The sequence below is a fragment of the Saccopteryx bilineata genome, chromosome 4 (genome assembly GCF_036850765.1).
Source record: "Saccopteryx bilineata isolate mSacBil1 chromosome 4, mSacBil1_pri_phased_curated, whole genome shotgun sequence".
NCBI classification, from domain to species: Eukaryota; Metazoa; Chordata; class Mammalia; order Chiroptera; family Emballonuridae; genus Saccopteryx; species Saccopteryx bilineata.
Window position 1 is genome coordinate 290,799,372 of NC_089493.1, and position 12,158 is coordinate 290,811,529.

At 57.1% G+C, this 12,158-nt stretch overlaps 1 protein-coding gene and 1 non-coding gene across 5 annotated transcripts in view; both read right to left on the reverse strand.

Annotated features, from left to right (window-relative positions):
- Nucleotides 1-7,194: 7,194 nt before the first annotated feature.
- Nucleotides 7,195-12,158, reverse strand: part of XPO6 (exportin 6) — a 122,283-nt gene continuing 117,319 nt past the window's right edge. For all 4 annotated transcript variants that reach the window (XM_066275508.1, XM_066275509.1, XM_066275507.1 and 1 more), the window contains 3 exons: nt 10,944-11,042; nt 10,544-10,774; nt 7,195-7,847 (listed from right to left, as the gene is read on the reverse strand). In XM_066275508.1, the coding sequence (XP_066131605.1) occupies nt 7,746-7,847; nt 10,544-10,774; nt 10,944-11,042 (432 nt within the window). In that variant the 3' untranslated portion in view covers nt 7,195-7,745. The remainder of the gene's footprint in view (nt 7,848-10,543; nt 10,775-10,943; nt 11,043-12,158) is intronic.
- Nucleotides 12,055-12,130, reverse strand: TRNAV-GAC (transfer RNA valine (anticodon GAC)). The gene has a single exon. It is a non-coding gene; the product is annotated as a tRNA-Val (tRNA).

Sequence of the window (12,158 nt, forward strand, 5' to 3'; positions counted from 1 at the left end):
CTCAGAAGGGTGGGTAAGGACCCCCTTGGTCCCCTGTGGAGGTTGGAGGAGGAAGGAGGCCACAGGACCACTCCAGGGACCGCAGCACCGAGAGACAGGACCAACTCCTGGCCCGGAGAAGGTACTGAGGGGCTGAGCCACGGTGGGGCCACAGGGATCCCGACGGAGCCTGTGCGAGACCCCCATCTGCAGGGACCTCCGTGCCTCCTCCGACCCGAAGGAGAGAGGGACGATAAAGTGGGGAGGGGCCTGACACAGCACGCCCCCCCTGGACCTCACTGCAGGGGGCGCAGGAGAGGGTTGAGCTGAATCAAAGACTGAGGTTTGACAATAAGCGGCCCCAGCCTGCTATGGAAACGAGACCATTGCTGCAACAGAACAGGACCGGAAGCCGTGGACTCGGACCGATCTGGCACTGAGGGACTGCATGCAGTTGTGGGCTAGTACGTGAGTGATAAGAATGGTGATGATGAGACCGGCTAATCCACACGGTGCTTCCTACCTGGCGGCCATGGGTCCAGTGCTTTAGAGTCAGGAACTTTCCATCTCTGACAGCTCTAATACCATTCTTGTCACACTAGAATATTCCCTCCATTTTAATGAGGAAACTGAGGCAGAGAAGGTCAGAATCTTGACCACAGTCACACAGCAGGAGGCGAGGAGCCAGGATGTGACCCCAGGCAGTCGGAATTCCAAGTCTATAGCCATGCTGTGTCCTTATTTTTTTTTAAGAAATAAAACCATTTTGGCCTGACCTGTGGTGGCAGAGCGGATGGAGCGTCCACCTGGAATGCTGAGGTTGCCGGTTCGAAACCCCGGACTTGCCTGGTTAAGACACATATGAGAATTTTTTTTTCTTTTTTTTTTTTTTTTTTTACAGGGACAGAGAGTCAGAGAGAGAGAGAGAGATGAGAAGCATCAATCATCAGTTTTTCCTTGCGAGACCTTAGTTGTTCATTGATTGCTTTCTCATATGTGCCTTGACCGCGGGCCTTCAGCAGACCGAGTAATTCCTTGCTCGAGCCAGCGACTTTGGCTCCAAGCTGGTGAGCTTTTTGCTCAAACCAGATGAGCCTGTGCTCAAGCTGGCGACCTCAGGGTCTCGAACCTGGGTCTTCTGCATCCCCATCCGACGCTCACCCCTTCTGCGTGCCAGGGAGCGGGCCTGGTCCTCACAGGCCCTGGCTCAGTCCCTGCCACACCCCGAGAGGGCAGGGCCGGAAAGAGAAAGGGATGGGACCCGGCAGGCATGACAAACCTGGGGCCCACAGGGACCCAGACTTCAAGCTCTCAGCGCCCCACTGCCGACAGCCAGCTCCGGCTGAGCCTCCCCCAGGTCCTCCGCCTCCACGCGTGTCCACGCAGGCCTGCTGAGAAGCAGAAAGCGCAGAGGCCACAGCAGCTCCGGCAGGGAACACAGCGGAACTGTGAACCCTGTGGACCTGGTTGGAAGTCCCGCCCTGCCATTTCCCAGCTGTGTGGCCTTGGGCAAGCCACATAACCCCCCCTGGGCCTCACTGTCCTTCAGGTTCAAGGGGAACAGTGACAAATATCCTGTCTTTTTGATTGTCAGAATATGAGCTTAGGAATGGCAGGGGCAGAGAAGGGACTGCCCAGGCCCCTCAGCACGCCAAGGGTCCCCAGTGGCTAAGAGGAGGCCAGCTCCGTGAGCACTGGCACAGCAGGGACATTTTGTGGGCTCTGCAGTCATGCAGACCCAAAATTAGACCCCGGCTTTGCCAGGGACTCGCTGTGCGGCCTTGGGCAGGTCAACTCTCTGACCCTCAGTCTCCTCATCTGTGAGCAGTTGCTCTGGAGGCAGAGGGATCCTACGCAGGTGAGCGGTCATGAGGCAGGCAAACCCAGGCCGCCTCTGGGCCACGGTGACGCCTGTCTCCTCCTGCAGCCGGCGGCTGGAACCGTTTTATAAAATACCGTCGTACAGACCGATAACGTACTAAAGCCCTCAATGCTCCAGCAGAGCCCCGGGCCCCTCCTCGGCAGGCTGGGGCGAGGGGAAGACGGAGATGCTGTAAATATTCTCCGGAGTCTGAATCCCTTCTCCTCCAGCGCCCCTCGGAGCCTGGCAGCAAGGTCCCGGGGAGCCTCAGGAGCTCCGGGGTCCGCTCCTGCATGGCCCAGGGGAAAGGCGGGCGCAAGCAGGCTCTGCTTCTGCAAAGTAGGGGTTACGCCTCCCTGGGGGCTCCAAGAGTGACCACGGTAACTGATGGAGCTGGCTTTTCGGGGAGGAGCCCCACCTCTGGGCACATCTCCAGCCTCAGCCCCCCAGGCTAACTCCAGACACCGACATGTGCCTGAGGGACCAGGTCCCTGCTGCTCCCTGCTTCTACCTCACCGGCCCTCTCAGCTTCGGCTGGACAGCCATCATCAGCTGAGGTCCCTAGGGCCCGTGTGACCCATCGAAAGGTGTGTGCGTGTGTGCGCGTGTGGTGTGTGCATGCATGTGGTGTGTGTGCACGTGTGCGCACAGAGGCCTCGGGCAGAACGCCGCCACACAGGCAACACGACCTATTCCCACGGAGAGGTGTGGGCTGCATGAAACGGTCTGGAAGGCCGCCTGCTAAGACCTTCTTCAATGAGTCCAGATTTTTATTTTCTTCTGTCTTATCTGCAAGGAACATGTTATTTCTATAATAAGAAAGCGAGAAAAAGCTTTTTTTTTTTTTTTTTTTAAACGTACCTGTTGACCAAATGTCCACCCGTCAGGCTTGTGAAGCTTCTGGATGTTTTACCTAAATAATTCATTTTCTACCAGCCCCACCCCCGGGGCTGACCCGACCCCAAGAGCTTCTACCCAAGTCCCTCTTCTCCCCGGAACCACGCCTAGACCCGGAGGCTGCTTAACCCTGGCGGCGAAGCACCCTGCCACCTCCGAGGGCCCGAGCCAGTTAACAGGCTTTGTAAAGGTGTCCCCACGATGCAGACAGAGAGAAGTGGAGAATGGAGTCCCTGAGCTAAGAAATCCTTCGCGGAAGAGCCGTCCACTCGGGGGCTTCCCCTGGGGAGCCCTGTGAGGCTGGGCCTGAGCAGACAGAGGACATGGCTTCGCTGTCAAAAATCAGTCGGAAGGGACGGCAGAGTGGCTCCAGGCTTCCTCCTGGGAGGAAGAGCCACCTGGAATGTCCTCATGTCCTCACCCACCATCTTTGGGGACCTGCCCAGGGTTAAGCCCTACACTGAGCCCTGGGGACACAGACCAATTCCCTGCCTTTAAAGTTTCATTTTGGCAGAGACACCACAGGCCACCACAACAAGAGGGGACACAGGAAGCCCTTCGCTGTCCAGGGGTGTGGGGGAGAGCTGAGGCAGAGGAGGAGCTGGAGGGGCAGGAGGAGGGACCCCCTTAGTCCGAGAGGCTCGAGGAAGACCTTAGCCTTCCCCCAGAGCCTGCCCAGAGATGACCCAAAAGGGTCAAACCACACTCACCAAAATGCTTGCTGCACAGAAAAAAATGTCGCTCATCATCTGTTTGTTCATCCAGGGACCAGCTGAGAGCCACCGCCTCCTGGTGAGACCGGCTGCTGTGTCCGAAGGGAACGGGACACGCTGGCCGGACGTGGTCTTCTCCCCCTTGGGTGACACGACACACTTCATCGAAGTTCGTTCTCTCCCAGGCCCCGGAGACCGAGGTCCCAGCGCATCCCTGTTGTCCCAGAATTACTGCTGATAATGTTCCTTTTTACTCAACACATCTCGGTTGACAAAAATATCTAGTCCCTCTACCCCAGCGGTCGGGAATCTTTTTGGCTGAGAGAGCCATGAACGCCACATATTTTAAAATGTAATTCCGTGAGAGCCATACAACCACCCGTGTACCTTACGCATTATCCAATAAAAATTTGGGTGTTCCCCCGGAGGACAGCTGTGATTGGCTCCAGCCACCCGCAACCATGAACATGAGTGGTAGGAAATGAATAGATTGTAATACATGAGAATGTTTTCTATTTTTTTACGTTATTATTTTTTTTATTAAAGATTTGTCTGCGAGCCAGATGCAGCCATCAAAAGAGCCGCATCTGGCTCGCGAGCCATAGGTTCCCGACCCCTGCTCTATCCATTTCCGCAGCCACGCTCCACGGCAACCTTCCGATGCCTCCGAGCGGCTCCGGCCTGCTTGCCAGCCTGAAGACCCTGTCAGCCGAGTCTTCACCTCCCCCCCACGCCCCGTCTCAGAGGGCCGTGCCTGCAATGAACCTGCCCTGGTCCTCCCCCCTCCCCCATCCCCCCCTCCCCTAGTTCCACCTACAACCCTCCCCCCATTTCCTGGACTCCGGACCGCCACCACGTTCCTGAGCACACCCTGCGGCAACGGCCTGTCTGCCCGTCTGTCCTGCCCGCTGGTCCACGAACTCCTGCAGGCGCAGGCTGCGTCTTACTCGTCTCCAAGTCCTTCCCCTGGTATCTATCCGATACATAACGTTCGTTAAGTCAGTGAACCACCGCCAATCGCGGTTCCTGCCAAGGCCCGAGGACTCAGCCCCTTCCTCCCTCTGGTCCCACAGCCCTGCAGAGGCGTCACGCTCTGGGACAATAACGTTGCTCAGAACTGGGCAAGGAGGCCTGGTTACGTGTCACCACTAAACCCGTCAGGGTCTCTGGGCCTCAAAGCCCCCAAGATCCACAAAGCCAGGGGCTGATTTTATCAACTGTCTCCACAGAGCCTTGCAGCTCAGACCTTCTACAACTCTTTAAGTCTGTCACTTAAATCCTCCCTCAGATCTGAAACCAGGCCCCGGCAATATGTATACCACAAGACTCAAAAAAAACCCTGAGCCCACAATTTCACGGCTAGGAACCGAACCTATGGAAATCATCGGAAGAATAGCAAGGTTTATGCACAAGGACGTCCACTGCAGCAGCAAAAGTCATAAAGACAAGCTAACAAAACCTGGTGCATCCCACGATGGGACACAGCCTGCCATGAAAGACCAGGCTTTAGAGAGTATTTAGTAACATGAGGAAATAGCCACAACATGTTAAGTGAATAAAAAGGAGGCTACAAAACAAGAGTTCAATTTTATTTAAAAAAAAAAAAAAAGAAGAAGAAAAGGCAAAAATCATACATATTAGCACACATATAGGGAAAGGTGGAAAGAAAATTTATCCAAAATATTCCCAGAGGCAGTGGGATTAGGTGCCTTTTCAGTTTTCTGCATTTTCCACATATTCCATATTTTATAGTCAGGAGAAAAAAATAACTGTTAACAGGAAAGTCAACCCTCAACCACACAGGCCAATGGTAGGCAGCGGAGGAAAATGCTGGAAACTGCGAAGAAGTCTCATCAGCTCCTTTTCCTTTCACAGCAGGAACTGACAAACCAGAGGAAAAGCAGGGCATGGACACCGGAGTGGAGGCAGGCCGGCCTCCTCGCGCTCACAGGCCACAGGGAACGCAGCCCACCTCGTGGAAACCCCCCCGCCAGGAGCCTGTCCCTGCCCCCTCACTAGGAACGCAAAGACAACTTCTGATCCATCAAGGGCCGGAGAACGCACCCACTCCACCCAAGCTCCTTCAGGGACGCTCTGTGCCAGACCCTACGTGGGGCACAACAGACAAGACGCAGCAGACCAGAGACCGGTCTGACCTCCCTCCCCGAGGAGGAGACCCCTTCTGCAGGTCACCCAGCCTCTGCTCGCACGCCTCCAAGGACTGGAAGCTCACAGGGCCATACGCAAAAGTCTTGGATCAAAAATCCTCCATCTGACCCTGGCCGGTTGGCTCAGTGGACAAAGCGTCAGCCTGGCATGCAGAGGTCCTGGCTTCAATCCCTGGTCAGGGCACACAGGAGTAGCGAGCATCTGCTTCTCCCCTTCCCTGTCCCCCTCTTGCAGCCAGTGGTTCAAGCATCGACCCGGCGCTGAGGATAGTTCAGTTGGTGTGAGTCTTGGCCTCAAGTGCTGAGGATAGTTCAGTTGATTCGAGCATCGGCCCCAGATGGGGGTTGCCAGATGCACCCCAACCAAGGTGCATGCGGGCATCTGTATCTCTATCTCCCCTCCTCTCAAAAAAAACAATCCTCCATCCCAGCTCGGGATGCCCCACGCCTTTCCTCTCCCATCCCAGGTCCTGCCTTGTGTTCTGTCCAAGGGTGGGGCCCACAGGCAACAAAACCTATCCCTCACCCCCCCCAACTCGAGCCATTCAAAAAGCCCTTTCTAAACGTCAGGCACCTCAGCACGCCCGATCTTCCTCGACAGACAGGTGAGCCGGTATTTATAGCCCCAGAACTGCATGTTAATTCCGCCTGCAGAAGAGCGGCTGGAGCTTCCATCACTCCTCTCTGAACTCGGAAGTGGGGCTTGTGCAGCTGAAGGCTGTGACTGACACAAGGGGGCTGTGATTGACACAGGGGGGCTGTGCCGCTCTCTCCCTCAGACCCAGCCCAGGGCCCCACCCACAGCCCACCACCCCCAAAGTGATTCTTATACAAACCTCAGAATAGAAGCCATCAGCCCCCAGCTCCCTTCCTCCCCAGTCCCACCAACAAGCCAGGGGCAGCGCTTCCCCTTCCGGAAACACCCCCTTACTAACTTCCTGCCAGCCAGGCGTGCTGGTCCACGAGAGAACCTGCCTGAGTCCCGGCTATCCACTCACTGACACTAAACCAGGAGGAGCTACGGCCCGGTCAGCCCAGAAACTCGGAGGACAAGTGCTATTTGGCGGACTCACAAATGGCAGACACACCAGTAAGCCCTGAGCCCTGCCCACTCCTCACCCACCCTCCCCTCCCCTCCCACTATTTTCAGACCACTCAAGAGAGAGCACTTCCCTTCAGCCCACTGAGGGCCGGTGCCTGGCTGGGCACCTTGGGGAGGCCCCTTCCTCTGGGAGGTGGAGTGCTGGGAGCCACACGTGAGGAGCAGGGGCCCCCCTTGGACTCCACCCCACCCCCTCTAGGTTAACTGTGACACCAAGGACCCCCTTTTGAATGAGAAATGGGGACCCCATGTCTTCACACGGCTGAAGAACGATGTTCTCTAGAAGAGGGTGGGGTGCAGCCAGGCTCTAGCAAGCTGGTCCTCCTCTCTCCCCCAGGGGGCCTGCACAGCTTCGCCCTCCCGGTGCCCGCCCTGCCCCCTCCCTGCCCGCCCCCCCCAGGCCGGTCCTGTATCGCACCACACCTGGATGTGGCCCTGAGGGGCTCTGACTGTGAAGAACCCCCCTAACAAGTGTTTATATAACAACAACATAAGCATTTTATTTTTTCATTAAGCTTCTTAGTATCACAATGGAATGATGAGAAAATAAGAACAAAAAACCCATGAGTCCGCCAATCTCTAACAGAGCAGAGACTTCAAGGCAAGTGGGGTGAGGGGGTTGACAGAAGTGCTGGGACAGTTCCGACAGCATGTCTCTCCTCGGCGGGGGGCCCGAGAGGGTGGGGGGTGGAATGGTGAGAAGGTGGCACTGTCACAAGCTGTCCTTGGCAGTTCTGTGTCATGACTGATCCACGCATAATCTGCACGGAGCTCCGCACAGGATTTCCCGGCGCCTCCCTGGTACTGAGCCCCGTATTCATCTGCGGCCCGACGCCCGGCACTGCACCGAGGCCAGCTCCGCTGGGGGCAGCAGAGGAGGAGTGTGGAGGAGGGCAGGGGCTCCCTCAGGCTGTGAGGGTCCTGAGGCGCCCCGAGCCCCATCCGGGAGGCAGCGTGGCAGAGGATGAGCTGGTGCAGGTGGCAGCCGCAGAGTCCGTGTCCCTCGGGCCGTGCGCAGGCCGCGCCTAGAGCTTCACGGTGCCTGGGGGCAGGCTGTCGTTGCAGAGTCTGTAGTATCGCAGGTCGTTGACCAGCCTGTGCACATTCTGGGTGAACGAGGGCAGGTCCTGGAAGGCAGGGGCACAGCTGCAGCCTGGCTGCACCCAGCACCCGTCACCCCCCGCCCCCCAGCGCTCCCGTCCCAGAGTGAGCTCCCGGCTCTGACAACGCTTCACACAACTCGCCCTTCCCCTCCTGCCCGAAGCACGGGTGAACACGGGCGCTATGGGGGAAGAGGGGCAGGCGCACACCCGGTCCTGCCCCACCGCACGCCCGCAGACGAAGGCGGTGAGCACAGAGGGACTAGGGAACCTGCCATAGTTACGAGACAGAAGGGAAGGGGGGCAGCAGTATGGCTGCTAGGGCGCGGCTCCCCTTCGCCACAGCCAGCTGCGCACGTAGACAAAGTCCTCCGTGGGCTTACCACCTCCCCTGCTGACCGCCACCGGCTGGGCCCCTAGCAGTTGAAACCCAAACACTGCAGCCAGCACGACGACGCCTGAGGTCCGTGTGCTCACCCTTAGATAGGAACCACTGAATGCCAGGCCATGCGCCAACCCAGAGTAACAGCAGCGGTTCCCTGTCACAGTGGGTCAGCTCTCTGCCTGGCTGATGCCAGCTAAGTGATCCCTGATGAAACCCGAGTGATAGGGCAAGGCTCAGAAACAGTGCAAGGCACTTCCAGCTCTCCTCCACTCCAACCCTTTACCTGGCTAACCCCACTCTCTGACTGTGCAAAGCCCGCCTCTGCCCATGGGGCCCTCCAACACCGACTTCCAGCCCCAGGCCACAGCTCCGGGCCTGCGCAGGATCTCAGAGCCCCAGCTCACCCTGCTTGTGGACAGAGCACGCAGGCTATGACCAGAGCGACAGGCTGACACCCACTTCCTGGCTCTGGCATTCCCAAGTTCTGTAACTGCCAACTGACTGCTGGCCTTTCTGAGCCTGTGTTCACCTGGGAAATGGCCCACAGGATCTCCACATCAGGAAGCCCCGTGTGGTCCACAGTGGGCACTGCTGCCAGTCCAACAAGATGTTTTGAAGGCAGAGACTGATGCCCAACACCCGACCCAGGGCCTGAGGCAGCGCCTTCAAACAGTGAATGAATGAATGAAGGCGCCAATTCATTTACTTCACCCATCAAACAGTGTCTTAAACCAATGGCTCCCAAATGTCAAATCTGAATTTCCTGGTAAAACACATACATTTGTTTTGTTTTTTGGGGGGTTTTTTTGGTTTGTTTTTACAGAGACAGAGAGAGAATCAGAGAGAGGGATAGAAAGAGAAAGACAGGAACGGAGAGATGAGAAGCATTAATCATTAGTTTCTCGTTGCGTGTTGCAACACCTTAGTTGTTCATTGATTGCTTTCTCATATGTGCCTTGACCGTGGGCCTTCAGCAGATCGAGTAACCCCTTGCTTGAGCCAGCGACCTTGGGCTCAAGCTGGTGGGCTTTTTGCTCAAACCAGATGAGCCCACGCTCAAGCTGGCGACCTCAAGGTCTTGAACCTGGGTCTTCCGCATCCCAGTCCGACGCTCTATCCACTGTGCCACCGCCTGGTCAGGCATTTCTGTATTTTTAATAAAGTACCCAGGAGCTCTGATGCATGACTAAGTTTGGAAACCATGCTTTAAATCGCAAAGTTGGCTGGTAATGGTATCAGTAAACATTGATTATTATGGGTTAGGATTTGGCCTCTAGAAAAGGAAAAAAGCGGCTGACATGAACTTTAAACTCAAGAGCAAACAAGCTCAATGCTGGGGCAAGAAAGATTCCAAGACAAAGGAAAATAGGAGCTGGGGAAGGGGCATGATGTGGGGGGTAGAGAATGTTATACTGAGTGGGGCACCTGAAACCACGTCAACACAAATTAAAATAGAAATAAAATAAAAAAACCAGGAGCTGAGTCCAAGGACAGGACCAGGAAAGCAAGGCTGGTCTGCAGCAGCCAGAGCAGCGCCAGTCTGCAGACTGAGTGAACGTGGGCGGGGGCGGGCACGGGACCCAGGGGGCACTGAGAGGGCGTGCGGAAGAGGTCCCCTGACCACGTGTGGAGGGGCGGCAGTGAAGGCTCCCGGGACAGCGGTCCAGCAAGCGGCAGGGCCTGAGCAGCCCACACAGGACGGAGGCGGGCCCAGGGCAGGAAAGCCTGGGCACCAGGGGCCCGGACACAGCAGTGACGCCTCCATGTGTGCCCAGGCCATCAGCATGCCCTCTCCCACCCAGGGGGTCGCACAGGGGGGGCAGCCCGCCAGACCCTGCCCTGGCACGCAGCAAACGGGTGAACACCGTAAGGGCGCCTTCAGGACTGGCAGCCGGTCAAGCCCTGCAGAGCCAGGCGGGTGGGGGGCTGAAAAGAGCCAGGTCTCTTCTTTAAGCCTGGGGCCCAGAGAAGCAGCTCCAGAACGCCAGTCTTCTCAGCCCATCTGTGAGTCTGCATCTGGGCTGCAGCAGCTCACAGCCCGGGAGGAAAGAGCAGGGGTCAGAGCGTGCCTGACAGGGCGCAGCACGAGCCGAGAGGCCGACACAAAGCAGTGGACTGCCAGGCCCAACCAGGGCCCGTGGCTGCAGAGACGGAGAACACAGCGCTGCACGAGCTGAAACAGGGAGAGCACGTGCCCTCCCTCAGCCCAGGCACAGCCAGACTCACCCAGGAAGCGCATGGGGTACAGAGTGAGGGTAGCCTGCCCCCCCCGCCCCCAGCAGGCACCCGGCATCACAGCCCACACCTGCCCTCCCTTCAGCCCGGCCTCTCTCCTCACCCGATCCATCTTGAAGTTCCGCCCCAGCACATTCTTCTGGTTGGCATCCACGCCATCACAGCTGGTCAGGAACTCAGGGAGGAAGGCGGCAAAGAAGCCATCAAAGTCCACAGAGGCCATGTTGTAAATGGCGATGCCGATCTCCTCCTGCAGAAGGTCGTGGGACTTGTGCACGAGGACCTGCAGCAGCACGTTAACGAACTGGAACAGCATGGTGCTCCGGAAGATCTTCTGCAGACAGAGTGCCCAGTGAGCGCTGGCCAGGAGGCTGAGCAGGGTCCCCGGGGCCTCAGGTCCCAGTCTACTTCGCATTATGCATCTGCTATTGACCTGAGGAGGGTGGGACAGGCAGGGCCTGACGCCTCTGAGGAAGGGACCTTTCTGAGAGACGGACACTTACCTTGTGGTACAGTTTCTGCTTGGTGTTGAGTGTCTCCAAGTAGAAGAGATTTTGTTTAAACAGGTGGATGTCAGGCTGGAGAAATGACTGTCCAAAAGCCTGTCCAGGGAGACAAGACCACCACTTATAAGCAGCACTCAACACCCTCAGACCACACCCCCGCTGCAGCCCCTCCAGAAGAACCAGCATTCCCCAAGTGGCTCCTCGTGCAGACGGCAGGGCAAGGGGCTCTCTGATCCCAGATTTCCCGGCCTGTCAGATCTGAGGAAGGTTCCCACGTAGTCTCAGCTCCTGAGTCCCCCCGTGGGCCTGACTTCTGCTGGCCTCATCCTAGACTTTCCATAATAACCCTCTAGACTTCTTCCTAAGACCCCTCTGAAGGCAGATGCTAACGATGAAGTCACATGCTCCAGCCTCCTCTCAGCCAGGCAGTGCCCACAGAAGCCGCCGCACCGAGTCCAGGTCCTGTGACCACAGATCCTCAGAGGCTCCTGCGCAGCCGACCGCCTCTGCCTTGGGGTTAAGCAATAGCAAATTTTTAAACTGCTTTGCAATTTCTGGGTTGTAAAAGTTACTAACTAGTTTAAGAGCAAAAAGAACCTCTCACTCCCCCAAAATACCAGAAACATGCTCCAGCAGCGGCTGAGAAGAGTGGGGCAGCCAATGGTGTGCAAGGGCCCTCCCTAGAACAAGCCGGTGACCGCCTTATGACATTGTCCCTGGGCTCCAGAGGTAGGAAAAGGCTCTGTGACCCCAGCTACAGTGACGGGGTCTCCATGATGCCCAGTTGGTTTCATTCATTCACTTTTTTTTTTTTTTTTTTTTTTTTTTTGGTCTTTTTCTGGAGCTGGAAACAGAGACAGTCAGACTCCCGCATGCGCCCGACCGGGATCCACCCGGCACGCCCACCAGGGGGCGATGCTCTGCCCCTCCGGGGCGTTGCTCTGTCGCAACCAGAGCCACTCTAGCGCGTGGGGCAGAGGCCAAGGAGCCATCCCCAGCACCCGGGCCATTTTTGCTCCAATGGAGCCTCGGCTGCGGGAGGGGAAGAGAGAGACAGAGAGGAAGGAGGGGGGGAGAGGTGGAGAAGCAGATGGGCGCTTCTCCTGTGTGCCCTGGCCGGGAATTGAACCCAGGACTTCCGCACGTCAGGCCGACGCTCTACCACTGAGCCAACCGGCCAGGGCCTCATTCACTCATTTTTTAAAGTCTGGT